The sequence below is a fragment of the Thamnophis elegans genome, chromosome 3 (genome assembly GCF_009769535.1).
Source record: "Thamnophis elegans isolate rThaEle1 chromosome 3, rThaEle1.pri, whole genome shotgun sequence".
In the NCBI taxonomy this organism is placed as follows: domain Eukaryota; kingdom Metazoa; phylum Chordata; class Lepidosauria; order Squamata; family Colubridae; genus Thamnophis; species Thamnophis elegans.
The window spans coordinates 85241266-85261981 of NC_045543.1; the positions used below are offsets into that span (position 1 = coordinate 85241266).

The 20716-nt window shown below is 37.5% G+C and overlaps 1 protein-coding gene across 1 annotated transcript in view; it reads left to right on the forward strand.

The window, feature by feature from the left end:
- ERCC6L2 (ERCC excision repair 6 like 2) overlaps positions 1-20716 on the forward strand; it is a 68501-nt gene that overhangs the window by 26523 nt on the left and 21262 nt on the right. The window contains 8 exon segments of the mRNA XM_032213638.1: positions 3680-3741; positions 4909-5054; positions 6447-6542; positions 6639-6738; positions 8678-8830; positions 9451-9522; positions 11126-12290; positions 13953-14107. Of these exon segments, the coding sequence (XP_032069529.1) occupies positions 3680-3741; positions 4909-5054; positions 6447-6542; positions 6639-6738; positions 8678-8830; positions 9451-9522; positions 11126-12290; positions 13953-14107 (1949 nt within the window).

Here is a 20716-nt window from a genome sequence, read left to right on the forward strand (position 1 = left end):
AAGGAAAAGAGAAAGGAAAGGAAGGGGAAAAGAAGGAAAAGGAAAGGAAATGGGAAAGAAGAGAGGAAAGGATGAAGAAGGGAGGAAGGGAAGGGAAAAGGAAATAAGGAAAGGAAAAGAGAAAGGAAAGGAAATGGAAAAGAAGGAAAGGAAAAAGGAAGGAGAAAGGAAAAGAGAAAGGAAAAAGAAAAGGAAAAGGAAAATAGAAGAAGGACAGAAAGGGAAAGAAAAAGTGGAATGGATTGGTACTGCTCAAAAATCAAGTCTCAAGATCCTGTGAACCCCTTTGGCTCAGGCAGTCCAATTCCATGCTGGTTCTCTCTCTGCCCGAAGCGAAGGGATTGCAGTCCAGAACGGGGCTTCAGACAATGCAATGCCTGAGAAACCCCGGACGTGCAGAGAAACGCAGGCTACAACCAGTGAATCACGTTTTCTCAGGAACCGACGAAGCCCCATAGGACCAATAGGAATTCTCCCTTCCCTTCTGCAGCCTCATTGGTCTCCGGGCAGAGTCTTCCTTGATCTCACCAATCACCAGATGGAGGAGAGAGTTTGATGCAGAGAGAGAAGGGGGGGGGTATTTTCAGTGACATTTAAAGAAACACTGCGCTGCAGTTTGAAACTTGTGTGTGGTGTTTTCTTGTTATGTGCGCGGTTGCACAGGCGCGCAGCTTAGAGGGAACATTGCCTACGGGCAACTGGAAGTTCGGAAATGGGCTTCCGGTTTGCTCATAGGACCAGTTTTTAGCCCTCCAGAGCCTTCAGGGGCCTTCCGGAGGCTTCCCTGAAGGCTCTGGAGGCCAAAAGATCCTACGAGCAAATCGGAAGTCACTTTTGGTTTGTCCATAGAGACATTTTTTAGTCCTCCGGAGCCTTCAGGGATCTTCAGGAGGCCTCCCTGAAGGTTCTGAAGGACTAAAAACTGGAAGTCTCTTCTGGAACTTCCTGTTTGCCCATAGATCTTTTTTGGGGGCTCCAGAGGCTTCAGGGAGATTTCTGAGCCTCTGGAGGTCTCCAGTATGGGCGGTGTGGCTGTTTTCGCCTTCCCCAGGCTCTTATAAAGCTTCTGGAGCCTAGGGAAGCAAAAAACATGCAAAAATGGGGGGGAGCGCTGGTCATGCATGCTGGAGGTCACACATTGCATTATGGGTGTGGCACGCCTGCGTGCGACACCACCTGTGCTCTCCACCCTTTTGGTACGTGAGCCAAAAAGGTTCGTCATGACTGACCTAAGGTATAGCAGTGGTGTCAAGCTGGTGGTCCATGGGCTGGATGCAATGTTCCCTCTAATTTTTTTTTCAGTGTGTGCGCAAAAGCCCATTCTTCCCTCGCCACCACTGTATCCAACAGGCCAAGTTGCTGGGAGGAGATAGTTTGGGCTGCAGGACATGAGATTCCCCATGCTTCCATTCCCCACAATCCTGTCAGAGCTGAAGAAGTTCTGTGCAAAACGCCTCCTTTGTTCCCATCTTGCCTGAGCTCAAAACCGCAGCCTTCAAACGATGCTCAGCGTAACGCGGAGGAAGGAAGACGTTTCCTTCTTGGAAAAGAGCTGGAGGCAGTGAGAAAGACGCAAACACGGACCCTGGCTATCTCCCCCCTCGCTTCCAGGAACTCACCGCAACCCCCCCTGCCCTGCAAGAGAGACATTAGCGCCGCCCCGAGGGACAGGAGGGGTCCCGGGCGCAGCGGCATCGCCCCCCCACCTGAATAGGGAAGCCTTTTGCACCTGCGACCGGAGCCACTAGTTTGCATTCAGCGGCTGAAAAGATCGCTAAAATCCGCCCAGGACAGCTACTCCTTCTGTCCGTAAAGTTTGTGGGAGAGGAAACAGTGCTGTGTTCCTTTGCGCGCCTTCCAGGACCCAGGAGGAAGACCTCTCCCCCCGCCCCACGCTGAGGCCAGATTCTCCTCGATCCTTCGAGGAGGGAAAAAGGGATCTTGGCAGGCAGGGGATATTTCAGCAGGAGTCAGAGGGTGAACCAACACATTGCTGCCCAGCGCTGCGGCTGAGGTGAAGCCGGCAAAGCTCCCGCTGGCGCCCCCACCCATAGCAGCGGCAGTGGTGCCTCCCCCTCCGCTCGGAGCACCTCAGCTGGACTTCGCGTTACCCCTGCCACCTCCTCCTCCGTGCCATGAGGCCTTTTTTCCCTGCTCCTGCCCCGTCCACCGGCTTTCTACTGGCTCCCGTGGCCTCATGGCTCTTCAAAAGCATGGCGGAGGAGGAAGTGGGAGGGATAACGCGGGGCCCAGCTCAGGTGCTCCGCGTGGAGGGGGAGGCACCACTGCCACAGGCGGGGGTGCCAGTGGGAACTTTGGCCGCTTCACCTCAATTGCAGCGTCGGGAGGCAAATCCAGCAGTGCTGTTGGAGGAGGAGGAAGCGGCAGCAGATATTCTGGTGGCGGCGGGGGCTTTGGGGATTCATTTCAGGCGCAGCGCCGGGCTAGGATTGGCTGCCCACAAAGGACCTCCCCGGGCTTGCTTTGCTAAACACGGGGCGACTGATGCTAGTTTGAGCAGCTGCACCCGGCGCAAACTACCATCAGTCGCTCCGTGCTCATCAAAACAAGTCTGGGGAGGTCCTTTGCGGGCGGTCAGTTCTAGCCGCCTGCAAAGGACTTCCCCACATTTGCTTTGAAAGAAATCTCTGCGCGGCAGTTAGAAACTGCTGCGTGGGGTTTTCTTGCCATGTGCGTGGCCGCGCACCTTAGAGGGAACAGTAGCTGGATGCCTCACTTGCAGGCCACGCCCACCCCAGTTCTGTGAAGAGAAAAACATTGTGAAATGTCACATGACGGCAATGTGATGCTGCGAGTTTGACAGCTGTGGTACAGAGCAATATTAGTTGCATATGTTAAACCAGCCTGGAGGGGGGAGGGTCAGTTGAGTTTATGTGACTGAATGCATAAGTGATGCGGCGATGCTACTGTGAGTGGGGGTGAGTGCACACATGCACAGGCATATGCATAGGCCAATCACTCATGGGGCCCAGTGGCCAACAGGTTGTGGGTAGTAGGCTGCAGCCCACAGGTTGGGACCCCTGCCTTAAACACTAGAGGGCCTAAAACCATAAGGATCTTTACTTTGGTTTGCTGCAGTGCCATCACTGCTGTGATAGATGGAAGACATAGGAAGACCTTTTTTCAATACGTTTGCCCCTGTAATGCTGGGCAGTTGGAACTATCAAGTACATCTTCCTGTGCTTGCTCATTTTAGATAGATGCCCAGATTACTCTTCTCAAACCATTCACTAGGCTTATAAACTTACAGAGCAATTCTAGTTCTCCCTACAAATCTCTGACTCAACCCATAATATTACCAAATTCTTGGCAATATTGGGCAAAAATTATCAGGAATTATGGCCAGACAGAGCTAAACAAACTTGACATGTGCTTTATACTGTTAGTGCTTATTTCCAGAGATTTTGGTTGTATAGCTTCTGTTGCCACAACTTAATTTTTAATTCATTTCTTTTTTGTAGGTTGCTTACAGCACACTATCAATTTACTATGTTTTATTCCATTTAACATATGTTCTATAGACCAGTTTTCTGTGATACTTATTGATTTTTCTATATTTTTATTTAAAATATCATGTTATGTAAAATAGATATGGTAAAACATTTGGGATGAGGTTTAGTCAATGTTATTTTCCATTGTTCACTTCCAGGTTCTTCAGAAACTTTAAATCATTTCAGAAAAAACAAAGATAAAGTGCTTCTTTTTTCTTTTTCAACAAAGGTGAGATATGATCCTAATGTAAGGCCCAGGGAATTATTAGCATCTTTCATCCATTAGTGCTTTCTAGCTTGAAATGACTATGCATGGAACAATAGAGAACAAAGCATCTTCAAATGCTATAATTCTTTACAGGAGAAAACCTTTTACATCATACATATCTATTCTGATAACAACAAATCTATTGTTTGGGAAATGCTCCCCAAATGAACATATGAGATTTCCTCTCTCCTTCTCTCAAACACTTAACATTTAGGAGCATTCATGGAAAATAATTCAGATTCAAAACCAACAAAGGAAATGCAGAGTAGATATTAAAATGTGGAATGCACAAAATCAAATATAAAGAAACATCAATTTAGATGTGTGAAGTATAAAGTCAGCAAAATTTACTACAGCTGTATACATCCCCTGAATAACATATAGAATATCTTTAACTGCCAGAGGGTATTAAAGTAAACTGCCAGAGGATATTAAAGTAGATTATACTCCTGTTTGTGATTTTGAGATCCCCAGTATATTGTTGGCCTCTGTGCATTGCGGATGCTGGATTTATGAGACTTGGGCTTTAATTCAGCAAGGCTCTTCTTACACTCCTTGGTTCATGCAATAAAATCAATTTCTGTATATCATAATATGAGGATCATCATGTAGATATGATACATTTCTGAAACAGAGCATTTTTCTACAAGAAAAGTGATAGGTGAATCACTTGTTAAATGTAAAAGTTATTAGCAGTTTCTTTGGAAATAATTTCTATTGAATCCCAGGATATTTTTTTCTAAACCATATATATAAGATTGTGCTTCTAACTAAGCCCAAACACTTTGGTTTTGATGTGGGGCATTCCTGCTTTGCTGTTTTGGGGACTTATGACATGGCAATTAAGATCTGCAGCAAATGCTGCAAATGTGTAGAAATTTCACACATAATTGTCTGGTTTTTACAAATTCTGACGTAAATTTATTTGATGTTTCTGTATTAAATTACATTATTGTATTGTGTGCTAGAAAGTGGGAAAATTTAAATTTAATACTAATATAATAAATACAAACAATGGAAATGTTTCTTTTAATCTAGTATATGTGATTTTGGAATGATGATGAAAAAAATGGGCTAACAGGAACTGGTAGTATTTTTTAATTGTTTAATTATTGCCTTTTCTATTAGTTACTTGATGTTCTGGAACAATATTGCATGGCATCTGGGCTAGATTACAGAAGACTCGATGGCAATACAAAGGCAGAGGACAGAGTCAAAATAGTAAAAGAGTTCAACAGCACGGAAGAAGTTAACATTTGCCTGGTTTCTACAATGTAAGAGAACCGCCATGTCTGCTTCTGTCTAGATAGAAATATATTGCAAATTTATTACACTCTTGATTGATCTTGCATTTGTCACCTCCTTGGGAAGAAACAATAACATTACTGTCGGCTGCTATAAAACTGGGAAGTAGACTTCATCACTCAAAACTCTGAGGGTAGAAGTTAGAAATGAATCAAGTGCTTATGTATTACCACAGCGTTTGGTTTTTTTTACTCTTCTCCTTTCCTGCGTTTAATCTAATATCTGAAACCAGTGATGAATATTGTTAACTAAATAAGAGTTTTATATTGGCCTCTCATCATTTAATGCTCTCAAAAAAGTAATTATAATCAGAATTATAAATAGCAGAAATCTCTTACAGACTTTTAAATCACTGATAGACTTTATATGAGCTTTTGCAAAAACAGTGGCTACTTTTCCTGATATAATACATTATATAGCTATGTTCTAAAGTTGTAAGCTACTAAGTATTTGATTTAGGAAACAGTTTGCTACTCTGATTTTTTTTAAAAAGGAAAACCTATCACATGGTAATGTTACATTGACAGATGCAATTTGATTCCCAGTCTCTGGACTAAAGATTGTAAGGTATCTAAATCTGTCAGTAAGATTTGTCAACAACAATAAACTTAATTGTAGAGGTAGCTACAAAAAAATGAAGATGATGCTATGAAACAGGTGATGAAAATCCAGTTCTCCTTTAAGCGCATCACTGCCACCCATTCTGATACCTTCCTTATGTCCTTGCTAAGTAGTTTAATGTAAAATTATTATGCACCATAACTGCTTATGTGGTCTGTTTTTCTCTAATTTAAAAATGATGGAAAGGAAGCATTGTATGAAAAATAGAACATTAAGATAATTTTATTTCTTGAATTTTTATTGGTAACCAAAATGAGCATGGATAACATCTCTTGGTATCAAATGGAAGAATGGTAGATTGGGTTAATTTTGTGGCAGAATACTTTTTCTTTTTAATAGAGTAATATATTTAATATAAATGTTAGGTTTTCTCCACTTAAGTGGGCAAAGAATGTTGCTGCACAAGTTATACATCTTAAAGTTATTATGCTACTGTAAAAACGGCTAAGGTTTTCCCATCAGGATGTGAATTATGGAAGTTATTAGGTATCACTACTCAAATGGTTCTAGGAAAATTTTGATGGACTATGGAACTGCAGTGAGTTTGTCTATAATGAAGATCTACATTGTATTTTTGTTTAATTTTATTTTGTAGCCATACTTTAATTGCTGATAATTTTGAAATTGTCATTAATTTGTAAAGAGGAAAAAAATTAGACCAGGACTACTACATGGTAAACATTGTTTTGTACTCTTGTATTTGTTCCTTAACCTTTACGTGTCTTTTCCTTATTATTAAGGGCTGGTGGATTGGGTCTTAATTTTGTTGGTGCTAATATTGTTATACTGTTCGATCCAACATGGAATCCAGCTAATGATCTTCAAGCCATTGACCGGTACATTCTAATTATTAAATTGTTAAAAAAAAAGTTTGCTTTCTATGGTTGGGAGGTTCATCTTTATTTTGATTTTGAAAATAATGATTTTTGCAGAGCATACAGAATTGGCCAGCGTAGGAATGTGAAAGTATTTCGCCTAATTTCTTTGGGGACTGTGGAAGAGATGATGTACTTACGACAGATTTACAAACAGGTAAAAGTTTTCATTATATTTGCAGTCATATTGGTTTCTTAATAAATTGCTCTGACCTGCCCTGTTTGTTGGGGAGGGGAAGTCAACCATATACAACTCACTAATCTTTAGTTTGGTTTTATAGCTTTTGGATTAGTTTAATTCTGATTCACAAAATTAAGCATTCCTGCACTGGATATTATTAAGGAAAAGGAACTCTGCCATTCATCCAAATGCATTAATGAAAAAAAATCAAATTTTATTTTATTGCTATACCTATAATCAGAAGATATTTGTTGGGACAGCTGAAGTGGCACAAAAGGTTATGGAAACTTTTAAGTCTCGACATTTCTTCAGCAGACAAGAGTCGCCAAACTTGGGGAATGTTCATGCTTTGAGGTTTGTAGTTTTCAGGCTGAGAAATGTAAAATTCCAAAAGATTTTCTCCCCTGCAGCACTTTATAGTGCTTGGTCAATGCACATCTTGAGTGTTTCATTTATCTATAGAATAAAAGGGAGAGGAAGAAGTTATTTTGCCTCTTCTGAAATATTCTTGTAAAGTGCAGATAGGGATTACTTGATCTCACTGCTGACATTTCTCATCTAGGATATTTACTGTTAACTATTAAGGATTTAAGGATGCCTATTCCTTCTTTCTCTTATTCTGTCTTCCAGTTCCTTTTCTGCTCCTCAGCTGACATCCTAATATTCCATGCCTCAACCATAAATGTGATATATTCACGCAGTCTGAATTTTAATCCTTCTAAATCAGACTTCTGATACCCTCCAGCTCTGCTGGATTTCAACTCTCATCATCTCCAAATAGTATAATCCATCACAACTGGAGGGCAACAGGCTGCTGGAGTAGTTTCCAGCACAGACCACAGAAAAGAAAACTGGAGAATACTACCATAGAAATGAGTACTATTGTGCTCACTAGGATTCAGGACTGGGAAAGAAGATCACTGTCATAGAAGGTCATATATCTAGAGTCTACGCAATATCTGAATTTGTGAAATATAAAGCTCTTAAGTGATCCTCAGTGCTCTCACTTTATATGGTGAAGGGAGAATAATTCGTGAGATTTAAAGTTGTGTCACAGTTACACATTTTACTGGATAAGATGATGCTATGTTACATAGATTTTGGCCGACGACCAATCTAAATATTTCCATATTTATGCAGTATATTTTAGATGCAATTGTTGAAGTTGGACTTCAGTAAACTGTATAGTAGAGATGCTGGTTTTGCCATCTTATTTCAGAGGCAGACAATGTATGATTCATTGGCTTCACATGCTCCCTTTACAAAACTATTCCCACAAAGCACCTTAGCTCAGAACCAGAGTGGTTAGGAGGAAGTGGGCTATTATTCTAGCCCCAGGGTATCAAACTCATGTCGTCGCATCATAATGTGACGTATCGTGACTTTTTATCCCTTCACTAAACCCGGCATGTGTGTGGCCAGTACATGACGCATCTGGCCCATGGGCCGCGAGTTTGTTCTAGAGTCTAGCTAAAGGGAAACATGGATGATAATATATTGGGACCAATTTCATGGCCTTTCTGTGACTTATCTCAAATAATACTTACCTGACAGTAAGCAAGTGTGAGCTTTATCTAGTATGTTAATATCATTTGCTATTCTAGTTAATGAATTATTGCAGGGATGAAGATGATGATAATGATGCCCTGAACAGTATGTCTTTATAAAAAGTTTTTAATAGACGTTATTTCATATGTTATACAAAATAATAGGAAAGATCATATTGTACCTGTCCTGTGCTATATGTTAATGTGGTAGAACGATATCACATGCACCGGGGAAAATAAAAATATGTTATTTTCTTGTTGGACATTCTGCTTGCTTTTCATAAACCTCTTTCGGTACTCTGCATGTTTGGAAATTCTGCTACATTACTGACATGCGCATTTGAAACATGCGTATTGCTCTGTTTTAGCAACTGCATTTTGTGGCGATTGGAAGTAAAAATGCCAAGCGATACTTCAAGGCGGTTCAAGGATCCAGAGAGCATCAAGGAGAACTTTTTGGGATCCGTAATCTTTTCAGACTTCAAGACCATGGAACCTGTCTTACAAAAGAGATTCTAGAGGTACTGTGCATTTATTTGGGCTTTCTGAATATTTTGATTTATCCACCCTATTGTTTTTTTTATGTCGCTGAATAATAACTAATTAGAAAATTCAAAAGAATATTCACTGATAAAATCACAAATTTTCATTGCATGAAAATAGTCCAGTTTATTACAATAGCATTTTACTCTACTGGGAAATGTGAATACATAATTCTTTCCTTTATCTTCATCTTTATGATTTGGGGATTTTTTTTTGTGCTCCGGATGTAAGCTAATCAATCAGCCTCTCTTCTGGGACATTGTATTACATATCTCCTTGTTTTATTTCTGCCAGATTTCTATTTTGGGTAGGTTATATTCCTTAGGGCTGTAGGGATTTATTATTACATCAAACATTGAAATTAAAAAACTTAGGAAGTTCCTTTATATTGAGCTGGTATTTTTGACAGTTTTTTCAGACTTTAGTAAATGTGCCAATTGATATTCCCTATTCCCATTCCTTGACCACAAATTGAAGTCAGATTTCTTACATAGGAAATGGAATGTTTATACTATTAGTATACAATTTAGTGACATAGTCAGAATTTGTAGACCAACTCAGGGATTGACTTATTTAAAATTGTTTTGCTTTTTTATAGAGAGAAGGTCAAGTAGAAGCTGGTGTCATGACAGCTGATACGTGGTTGAAAGAGGGATCCCAGCCTCGTGAGGTAAAAATAATAAATAATAATATCAAGAAACATGTTGTATAATGTTTTTGTACATGTGGTTTATAACATTTCCTTCTACAAATAAAATCTGAAAAAAACAGGAAGAATTAGAACGAAGTATTAGGAATGTGAGGCCATTGATATTCTGAATTCAGTGCTTTCAGCTTGCATTATGATATACAAAGTTTATTTTCCAGTTCCTTTGACAGGTTTTGAATCCGGTTCATAAAAAGGTAGAGCTGAATAGATATGATTAGTGTTACATGGCATTGCAGAGCACAGCTAATACAGAGGAATCTCATAAGAAAACATTTATTAATGTAAAGCCAGTTAAGATGGTTTTTAAAAGTTAAATAACAAGGGATGACGCTTTTGATGTAACTATGGAGTTAGTGTAATAAACTGTACATTTGTTTTTTGACTTTTACTGTCTTAATATCATTATTGCGCTTCAGTTCAAAAGCAGGAGAATATTTTTCCCTAATGCTAAAATTCAGAATTCAGAATGTTCAGCCTAGTAATAGAAGACTTTATTATGATATATTGGAAGCAAATTGTACAAGTAATTCCATGAAATATAGAGGGCCTGATATATGATTCCTATTAGAAAATAATAACAATTTTCAATAACTCTACCATGAGAACATTTGCAAAGTTTATCTGAAATACCTCCCTTGACTTTAGAGTTTATATTGTTTATATTTGGAGTCTAGGGAATTATTTATATTTTGTTATATTCAAAGGCTTCATTCTAAAAGGAAGCCTAGTACAGCTGATAGACAAGATATGATAGGTATACGTGCAACTGTACCATCAAAATATACTATAGAGAATGTGGAGATTAGTCAATTGAATGCATGAAAATATTTTTACCATATATTCCATTATTTCTTCAATATATTTCCTTAAAATTAATTAAACTAAACGTCTAATACCATATGTATTAATTACAACACTTGTTGAATGAAATAGGATTTATTTTCTTATTAAGCTCCACATGCCAATCTGTACATCTTTGATTTGAATAATTGTTTTGCACAAAAACAAAAAAGAAAAAAAATATTGAAAGATTAGACAGTGGAAGCTATAATAAAGATTTCTCCTTAGTAAGTAAATAATAGGTAGCTTTTTTGTTGTTACATAGTCATTCCAAGAATTTGAATAGTTTCTAACAATCCCCCCCCCGCACAACAGTCTATACCTGTTTAATATAAGTGCAGTCTGAATGCAGGCAGAGCCCAAGGAACACAAGACATCCTGCCAAAGGAAATGAGACAAGTCTATTTTTGATACTGTCACTTTTCTTTCCATCTCCCTGTGAAACTGCCAACATATTTTACTGTTATCTCCCAACTTTTGAAGTCATTTTTTCAGGGAGCTACATGTGAAAAGCGAAATTAGGAAAATAACCCCTCTTCATCACTGATCTACAAAACCAACCCAAGAGCTGATAGCCAGGGTATATCTCACCTTATCTTAAAAATCATGATACAGCTTTTAAACACTGACAATTACTTTTATGACAGCAATGCAGTTTTTAAGGGCTGATTATTACGAGTGTTATTTAATGAAACATATTAAACCAGTAGCTTCTTTTATACAGGAGACAGAGTGTGATTATGAACATCAAGATACAAAACCATTAGAAAAGGAAGCATTTGGGTGTTCCAGTGACTTCAGTGATGAGGAACATGAGGAAATGTCTAAGGTCCAAGCAACAAAAAAGAGAAATTATAAAGCAAAACATGACAAAGTTGCAGAGGGACAGCTCAGTTTACTTCAGTGTGGATTTCCTAAACTTCTAGAAAAGAAAACTAGAACAGCCCAGGATGGCAGTTGCATCAGGATGGCTGTTGATGAAAATGCTGATCACAGATTTATGAGAGAGCAATCCAAAGGGAAGGCCCAGAATGATGGTTCTGTGAAAATGGAAGGCAGGAACATTTCAGGATGTAAGAAAACCTTACTGTCAAAAATGAGTGTGGAGAGACAAGAGAAACTAGATGAAGAAGCAAATAGGACTTATCCTGTTTTACCATGCTGTGCAGAAGAAAAGGATCAATGTAAAAACATATATAATTCAAATAAAGATGGAATAGTTATGGACACTGAAGACAGCTCAAGTGAAAATGATATTATCTTTCCTTCCCAATTTCCTAATGGTCGGGAATCTATTAAAAAATTTCAAGAGACTGACAGAAACAGTGACATTTTAGCTGCAAAAAAAATGCATTTACTTAAACCATTGCAAAAACATTTGACTTCTGAGGAGAGCTACGCAAATGTTCTGCCTTTCAGTAAAATAAAACCATTTGAAAACATCCGAAAGACAACAGCTAGGAATGAAGTAAGTGATGTTAGTGACGAATCTGAAGATATTGAGATGTCCATTTCAGGAAAGCAGAAATTAACCAGTACTATGAAACAAAAACTATTCCAGAACAAGGAAAGAAATAAGTCTCCTAAAACTGTTGTTCATAGAAGCAGTGCAAGTAGAAAAGAAAGCAATGCTGATTCTCAAATTATAGAGGAATATTCATCAGAAGAAGAACATTTTCCAGTTAAGAAGGTTAATGCTAGTAAAAAAAATCTAACACTAAAGGGCAAGAGGAGTGGAATTCAAATGATGTCCAGATTCTCACCATATCTCAATTATCCTTCTATGACATTGAGAACACACAGTAATTCTAGCAGATGGGAGTCTTCTGTAAGCAAAGAGTCACCCTCAGGCCAAGGACAAAAAATAGGATCACTGGATGGACTTTTTGGTAATTATATTTATTTCACAATTTTACCATTTTGACTTAGGTTGACTCAGCCTTCCATCCTTCCGAGGTTAGTAAAAGGAGGACCCAGATTGTTGGGGGCAATATGCTGACTGTAAACCACTTAGAGATGGCTGTAAAGCACTGTGAAGCAGTATATAAATCTAAGTGCTATTGCTATTTTCTTCTTTTCTATTTCATCTTTTACATTACATCTTCAGTTCTTCCTTAGACTTTCTCCTTGAGATGATAAATTCTTCCTAAACAAGGGTTATCGTACATCTCTGTTACGTTGCTTAAAAACTAAGATGCCCAATATCATCAACATAGTGTTTTGTGTTGCTTAGGAGTGGTCAGCTTTGCATGATTCCATTTTTTAGAGAGCAGAGAGATCAGAAGGCAATGTTGAGCCATTGGTCACTGATAACAAATTATTCTTCAAGATTTGATCTTGTTGATAGTGTTATATAACTTGAACAAGAAGCTACTGGAGGAGATCATCTAGGAATTTGCAACACATTAAACGTAAAGTATTTATTCAAATAAGTATTTACTTGCCGCATATTATATACCATTCATGAGGTCCTACATTATACCTTCTTTGCAAAGTCAGCAAAACATATAGGGTGTTGTTCTTATTAACTGATTTTAGGTGGGCTTGCATAACTTCTGCTAAACCAGTAGCAAAAGCCAATGGAACATTTGGCATCAAATCCTTGGAATGGCCTCTCCCTAGCATCTGATTGGCTGTTATCCAGACTACCTTTGAGAAACTGGTCCAAATAAAGCTCTTCAAAAGGTGTTTTGGGTCTTCATTCTGCTTTAATTTTCTTGTAGTCTGGTTTTGTTAATATATTCTATTCTTGATTCTATAATGTTTGTATGTTTCTTGTAAATTGCCAAGAGTCCTTATGGATTCAGTGGTCATTAGAAGTAATTAATAATAATCTGTAGAATATTTAATCTGAATATAGATTGGTGTTGGTTCTTGTGGATTGCATAAAATAGTTTTTAGTTCTTTTCTGTAATCATTGAAACTGATCAAGCAGAAACAATTTTAATTGGTTAACATAAGCCCAATCTGGCTAAGTTAAAATTGAGTATTATAATTTTTTTAAAATATTTTCAGTAATCTTGTATTTTATTGTGTTATGCATCAGCTCCATTAATAATAATTAGAATGCGATATTTAACAATGATTATAATTAATGTTGGATCAAATGGCATTATCTAGTTCACTTTCAGGAAAGCTAAACAAGTTGGATAAAGTTGGAGAAACCACCCAGAAAGACTAGAGTGGGAAATTAAAAAACAAAACACCTGAAAGAAGGCACTTTTATTGTCTCAGAACAACAACAGCATGGTCATATCCATGAAATTATTATAAGTTTAAGTCACTACAAGGGAAACAAAACCTTTCTCTTTACTAAAGAAGGATAAAATTTACATTTTTTTCAAATTGCTAAATATTTAAAGCTAGAGATTAAAATGTACCATCAGCTAACTAAGATATTTAGAATTTCTAAAGAATTACTAAATTTTCATAGTAATGAAAATTAACATTGAGATTTTGTGAGGAACTTAATTTTAATGGAACATCCATCTACAAGTAAATCATATTGCAATCTTAAACCACTAATTTCTGTATTCTGTTTCAATTATTAGATAATGTTGCTGAAGTTCCATATGTTCATTCAAACCAACATGTGGTTGGCGCAAGCAAAGCTGAAAATAAAATGAGTCATTGGGCAGTCCGCGATGTTTTTGAACTACAACAATTTTCCCAGCTCCCAGCAAACATAGCAGTATGCAGAGCCAAGGTAAAGAGCAGGAACTTAGCTGTGTGTTTCTCTTGCTATTTTTTTCTTTATTTTCCTTTTTAAACATGGCTTTCATTGTTGACCACCGTGAACGATCAAAGAGCACAGTTACTGGAAAACGATGCCTACAGCAGACTCTTAACAAAGTGAATGTTGCTATTTCTGTACCGAGGGAGTGAAAAAATTATTATGGAAGCTTCACTGAGAAATACTTAACGGTATATGTCAAGTATGCCAAGGATATGGTATATATCCTTTTGCTGCAGGTTTTTTTTAAAAAACAACAACAATCAGAAAGGAACCTCGGCATGTTTATTTCATATGTTAAATCAGAAGCTTAAATTGATATGTTTATTTCTGTAATTTCCCCTTCTTGCCATCTTTTTATTAAAAGTACAACTTTAGGACTTGTGAGTTAAAAGGTTACGGTTATAGCAGAAGTCTTTTTTTGCTTTTTGGATGAATGTCATATGTAATACTTAAATTTGTATCAGCTGTCCTATTGTATAAACTTGACAAGTCTGTTACATTATATTTGATTCATAAGTCTACAATTTACAGTCCTTTCCTTCAAAACCCCTTCTGTCTTTTTCATTTCTCCATTTTTATGCCTCACTCAGACATTATATGTCTATCTATTCACTATATGGTAATTGCCGCATTACAAACACTGTAATGTCAATTAATTTCTTGAGGCTTCCCCCCCCCCCCTGAGAAGTTGCAAACTTTATTGAAGAAAGGAGAGAAAATCAATAGGAAGAGCCAGTGAAATCCTGTGTCTTAAGTTAGAATGAAATAATCTAGAAAAGATTATCAATCCTTCACTGACTGGGAGATTTTTGTTTTTGTTTTCCCTTTCCCTTTGCAAACAAAACAAAACAAAACAAAAAACACCAGCATAGATATAATGCCACTATAGGGGCTGTTAATACTGTGAATTTTGTCACATTCTGTCTTGAAGTAACAAAATTACAGGCATTTTAAAAACCCAGATTTAGGTAATGCAGTTGTCTACACTTATTAGCATTCAATGAGCTCAAGAAAGATGCAGTATCTTCTTGATGTGGCCTTTGCTGACTTTAAATTAGAATTTTATTTGATTTCAAGGCTTTTCCTATAGGGAAAACTCAGAATACTAAGATGTTGAATGATTCCAGGTTTGGAGTTCATATAAAGTGTTCTCACTGTTGCCTCCTGATCAGTGTACAGTGATGTGATGGATTGGGATATCAAGATCATATAAAGCACATATAAGATCTTTTTGATATTCACATGCCTTTTCTATAATCTATCTAATATTGGCAATGTGATCATGAGTGTTGAGCCCCATTCTAAAGCCAGTTTGTACATCAGGTGACTCTCGATCAATGACTTCAGTAGCTTCTGTTTAATGATTTTTAACATAAACTTTCTTGCATGAGAAATCAATACAAACATGTAATAGTTGGAGCAGTCTCTGGCATCACATTTCTTTATTAATGGGATAAAATCAGATTTTTTAAAGTCCTTAGGCCATTGACATGTAGTCCATATCTTTTGACACGAGAGTGATAATATTAAGTTGCATTGGGGTTAGAAATTCCGCAGGTATTCAATCAATACATGGGGCTTTCTAGTTTGGCAATTTGCCATGACCCATTCTATTACTTCTTTCAAGATGTTTGATTATTTATTAATGGGGCTATCGTCGTCATCCTGATGGTAAGTCAGACTGCTGTATATTCTTTTCAACTGTTCTTGATTTTCTGCTGGTCACTTGGTACATTTCCGTTGCAATCTTTAACAATTCCTTGTCATGCTGAAAAGTTGAATTGCATAGTTCAGCTTTTTAACTTTGTCCTTATTATATTTGGTTTGAACGCCTTTGCTGATCAGCTATTTTGATGGTGTCATCAGATAGCCACTTGTTCATTCTCTTTGGTTTTTGGCTTGACACATACTTTCCAGCAATTTCCATGATATTACCTTGGATCTCTCGTCACTGTTTATTTGGGTCTTTCCCTTCTAAATTCAGAGACTTAACTTCTATGGCATACACAGGAGAGATGTTGTTCACAATGGATTTTTTTTGGGGGGGTATCTTCATTTTGCACAGTTTGAGCTTCAGTTTAGCCATTGATAGCTAATGATGTGAGCTACAATCAGCACCAGGAAGTGTCTTAACAGATGCAATTGAACTTTTCCAGGGTTGTTGACATACAGTGAAGCCTATCTCATTTCAATGTTGTCTATTTGATGCTGCCCATAACTGTATAACTATTGCTTGTGTTGTATAACCCACATGTTCAATATGTTGAGATGATTTTCCTGGAAAAATTGCACTAGGTGATTGCTGGCTTTATAATATTCAGCTAGCTTCAAACTTGCCTATTATTCTTGCAACTTCTCTTTGTCCTAACTTTACATTAAAATCACCCATAATATATGAAAGTTTCATTTTTGGTATTTGCTTGAGAGCACCTTGAAGCTCACTGTAGAAAAGTTCAAATTCATCATCATTTGAGTCTACATTTGGGGCATAGATTTGTAGTATGGTGAGGTTGAGTGGCTTGCCTTGAATTTAGATAGATAAAAATATATAAAATATAATAATATCTAATAGAGAATAATAAAAACCCTAGGATACATGGAGATTTGCAAAAGCTATCAAAGTAGATGAAGCAAGAAGCCCCTTTTTCGGTTCATAGGCCGGCTTACATGCTTCTTTGGCTCCACAATCCTTATTGTGGCCTTAAGATTTTCCTTTTGGGGTGATTTCTACTTTTCTGTCTTCCCTTGTGTTCTAGTTCCTCGCTTCACCGGTATGAGAAATATTTGAATCTGTGATGTAGCATTTTGTAATTGTTGTTTCATGCCAATGGTTCTTGTTTGTCAGGCTATAATCATGTTGGACTTAGATGAGAAGCAGCTTGCAGAATCACAGTGATTGGTAGGAATCGTGTTTTGTTAAAGAAATATCTGTCTCCCACTCCTTTCCATTTATGGAAGGAGATTCATGTTTCATGCTTTCTGCTTTTTTATATTTATTGAGTGGGAGTTCCTAACTGGAAATGAAACCTCAATCTTGGTGGGAAAAATTGCTTGGTGATTTTATTTACCATCTTTGCTTCCTACTTTAGCAAACCTAATAATCCCTTTGCAATCTTTAATTCTAAACTTTTATGTGTAAGGCTAATTGTCATGTCCTCCGTTTACTTGTTGGTGCATTGTTTACTTCCTCGATGAAAATGAGTGATTTTGAAATGGATATAGCAATGAGGGAGGCTTCCAGAGGGGAAATGATTGTAGTGATATGTGATTTTAATCAACATCACAGAAACCACCATTACAAAGAGGTTTAATTTTAAAGAAATTTTAAATGACTATATCCTGATCATGGAACCAACCAGAAGGGAAGCAGTGGTAGACCAAATACCAAACAATGCCTAGAATGTAGTGTGTTAGTTAAATGATAAGAAAGATAAACAGAGAGCTATAAGATTGCAATTATATTTAACATTTCTACAGGAGATTAGCATAGTCATATTTGAGTTAAAATAATACTTTTTAAAAATGATGGGGACTTGTATGAGGGGATTTGAAAGGGGAAGGTTGTTTCTTTCTAGAAAATCACAATTCTTTTTTAAAAAAGAAACTTTGAAAAATGGAATATCAGGGAAATCAAGGCTAAGAGATTCACAAGAATAGTTAATCAGTAATATTGAGGAGAACTAATTGAAAAAATAAGGCTACCTAAGGAAATGATTAAATGTGATTCACAGATTTGTACTAAAGAAATGCAAAATAACAAAGGATACAAACCTATAGAGATTCATAATGTTAAAATGTCTATCTAGAGTAGTGAACACCAGGGAAATTAAAACGAATATTAATAGAAAATGAGCTCATAGAGAAAACTGAATTAATTTCTGCTATCTATTTTCACTGTACAAGTAGAAGGGCAGATTTTCAGTGTCAAAAGTGATATTTTCAGGAAATGGGCCTGAGGGCTAAAGAAACAGGAGCCGAGGTGGCGCAGTGGTTAGGGTGCAGTACTGCAGGCCACTTCAGCTGACTGTTATCTGCAGTTCAGTGGTTCAAATCTCACCGGCTCAAGGTTGACTCAGCCTTCCATCCTTCCGAGGTGGGTGAAATGAGGACCCAGACTGTGGGGGCAATTTGCAATTTGCTGACTCAATTTGCTAAAAATCTGTAAGCAGCTTAGAGAGGGCTGAAAGCTCTATGAAGCGGTATAGAAGTCTAATAAATAAATAAATAAATAATAAACAAACAATCAAACAAACAGGTTCCAATAATACAATTAGGAATGGAATACATTTCCAAAAGTATTGGGAATATGAGAATATTCCATATTCTTATCATGTAAATTCTTCTAGTAGATTGACAAAGCCTCTGGGTGAACTTGGTAAAAGTGGTAGGAAATTAGGAAAGGCTGTTGGGGGCCTAGTAGAGGACTGCACTACAGAGAAGGGGCAAGTGACAACATGATGGTGATTTGATATTAACATGGTTAAAAATGAACACCTACATTGGTCACTGACATTTCCTGATTGGAAATGTGTGAGAAGCAGCACTTCCTTTTTGCAAGTTTAAAAGCACCTGCCGTTAGTCCCTTTCTCTAAAAAAGGATCTATTATTCTCATTTTCCATTTAGGAGATTCCTGCAGGTGAGAGTTGATACACTGTCATGCCTTTCTTCACATGCAAAGGGAGCTAAAATAAAAAATCCTAAGGATAAGATGAAGTGTCTTAAAAATCTGTAACATAATTCACACTCAAAAATCTGTAACATAAATCAAAACTACAAGGATATATATTGTGGATTTTCCTTGCTTGGTAGCTACCGGATTGGGACTGCAGAAATTTGGATAAGCAGTAGATGGCAACAAAGAGAAGAGCTGTAATTTACCCAGATTTTTGGAGCTGAAATCTGGTAACCTTATATTTAGGCTCCCAAACATGAGATTATACAAAACAGAGATAGTCTTGGTTAAAAAAGAAAAAAAAATTACCCAGCCCAAATAATATCTATATGAGCAGAGACATCATATAATTGCATTGTGCATTATAGTTAATTTGTTGTTTTAGTGCAAGGTCAAAAAATGTATACTCTGCCCCTTGCTTATATAGACCCCTTTTTTCTGTCAATTGCTTGTTTTCAACAAGTTTACTTAAAGTTTCACTGAAAAGAAATATACAAAGATACCCATTCAATTGAGGATTAATCACTATGGCAACTGAAATGTGGTGACTGAAAAGGGGATGTATTTTCCCCTCAGCTTCCTGCCAGCTGTCATATTCAACTTTTGCGGCATGAACCCAGTCCAAGATATAGACAGTGATCAGTGCTAAGAAACTATATCTGTATTTTTATAAATTGGTACAAGTATCACACTATAAAAGAAGACTTAATCCCTTGAATTGGATGACAGACACTTGGCACTCTTGACAAAGTTTGATAGAGAAATAACAGGCTGCTTTGTAGTAAAACCTGGATTAATGGTAAACCCCTCTTTATGTTATTGCAATGTGGTGTAAATGAGAGAAAAAGTCCCCCTTTTCTGTCCAGTGCAGGTCTTAGGTATTCTGCAGAATACTGTACATTAAAAAATTAGGGTTATTAAGAACTTATTATGGCTCTTGAGTTTTGTATTACAAAGGTACTTTTGATTGGTCATGTAAACAAAAGGTTTTGTTAGCTGCATTAGGTTTGAGTACTGATCATCTCTTCTGGAGTTTGATTCAGCAAGAATACCATTTCACAGTAGATAAGATTGATTCCCACCATGATAGTTTTCTGGAAGGCCCTGAAGACATAGTTTTGTCAGCAGGCCTGGGGACCTCTAGGTGATACGGAGCTAATCAAGTGGCTGGAGTAGGAGGGAGACTGGCAGAACCAAGGGTAGGAGTTAAATGAGGCATCAGCTTAGAATCCTTACATAGCCACAATAAATGAAGTTCAACTTCTCCCTGGTTATCATTGACTCCTAATTTGTCCAGGTGCAAACTACTAGTCTGAGAAGATTCTGGTGCACAAGCTTTAGCAATAAATGAATAATTTAGAACCTTTGTGTTCTTGATTTTTCATGCCTGACAGCTGGTGTGATAGTGTGGTTGTCACTGTTGGAGATGGAGAATGTATATGGCTTCTTACATTGTGAATTTTTAATGTAAATCACTGTACATTATTTGGACAGCCATATAAAACTGTTTAATAAATAAGTAATAATATGTTGCATGGGAGCCATTCCTTTTTGACTTTTGTAAATAAAGATAAAAGTTCCCCTTGTGCGTATGTGCTAGTCGTTCCTGACTCTAGGGGGCGGTGCTATCTCCATTTCAAAGCCAAAGAGCCAGTGCTGTCCGAAGAAGTCTCTGTGGTCATGTGGCCGGCATGACTAAACACCAAAGGCGCACAGAACGCTGTTCACCTTCCCACCAAAGGTCGTTCCTATTTTTCTACTTGCATTTTTAGGTGCTTTTGAGCTGCTAGGTTGGCAGAAGCAGGGACAAGTAACAAGAGCTCACTCCGTTACGCAGTGCTAGGGATTCGAACTGCCAACCATTCTGATTGACAAGCTCAGCGTCTTAGCCACTGAGCCACCATGT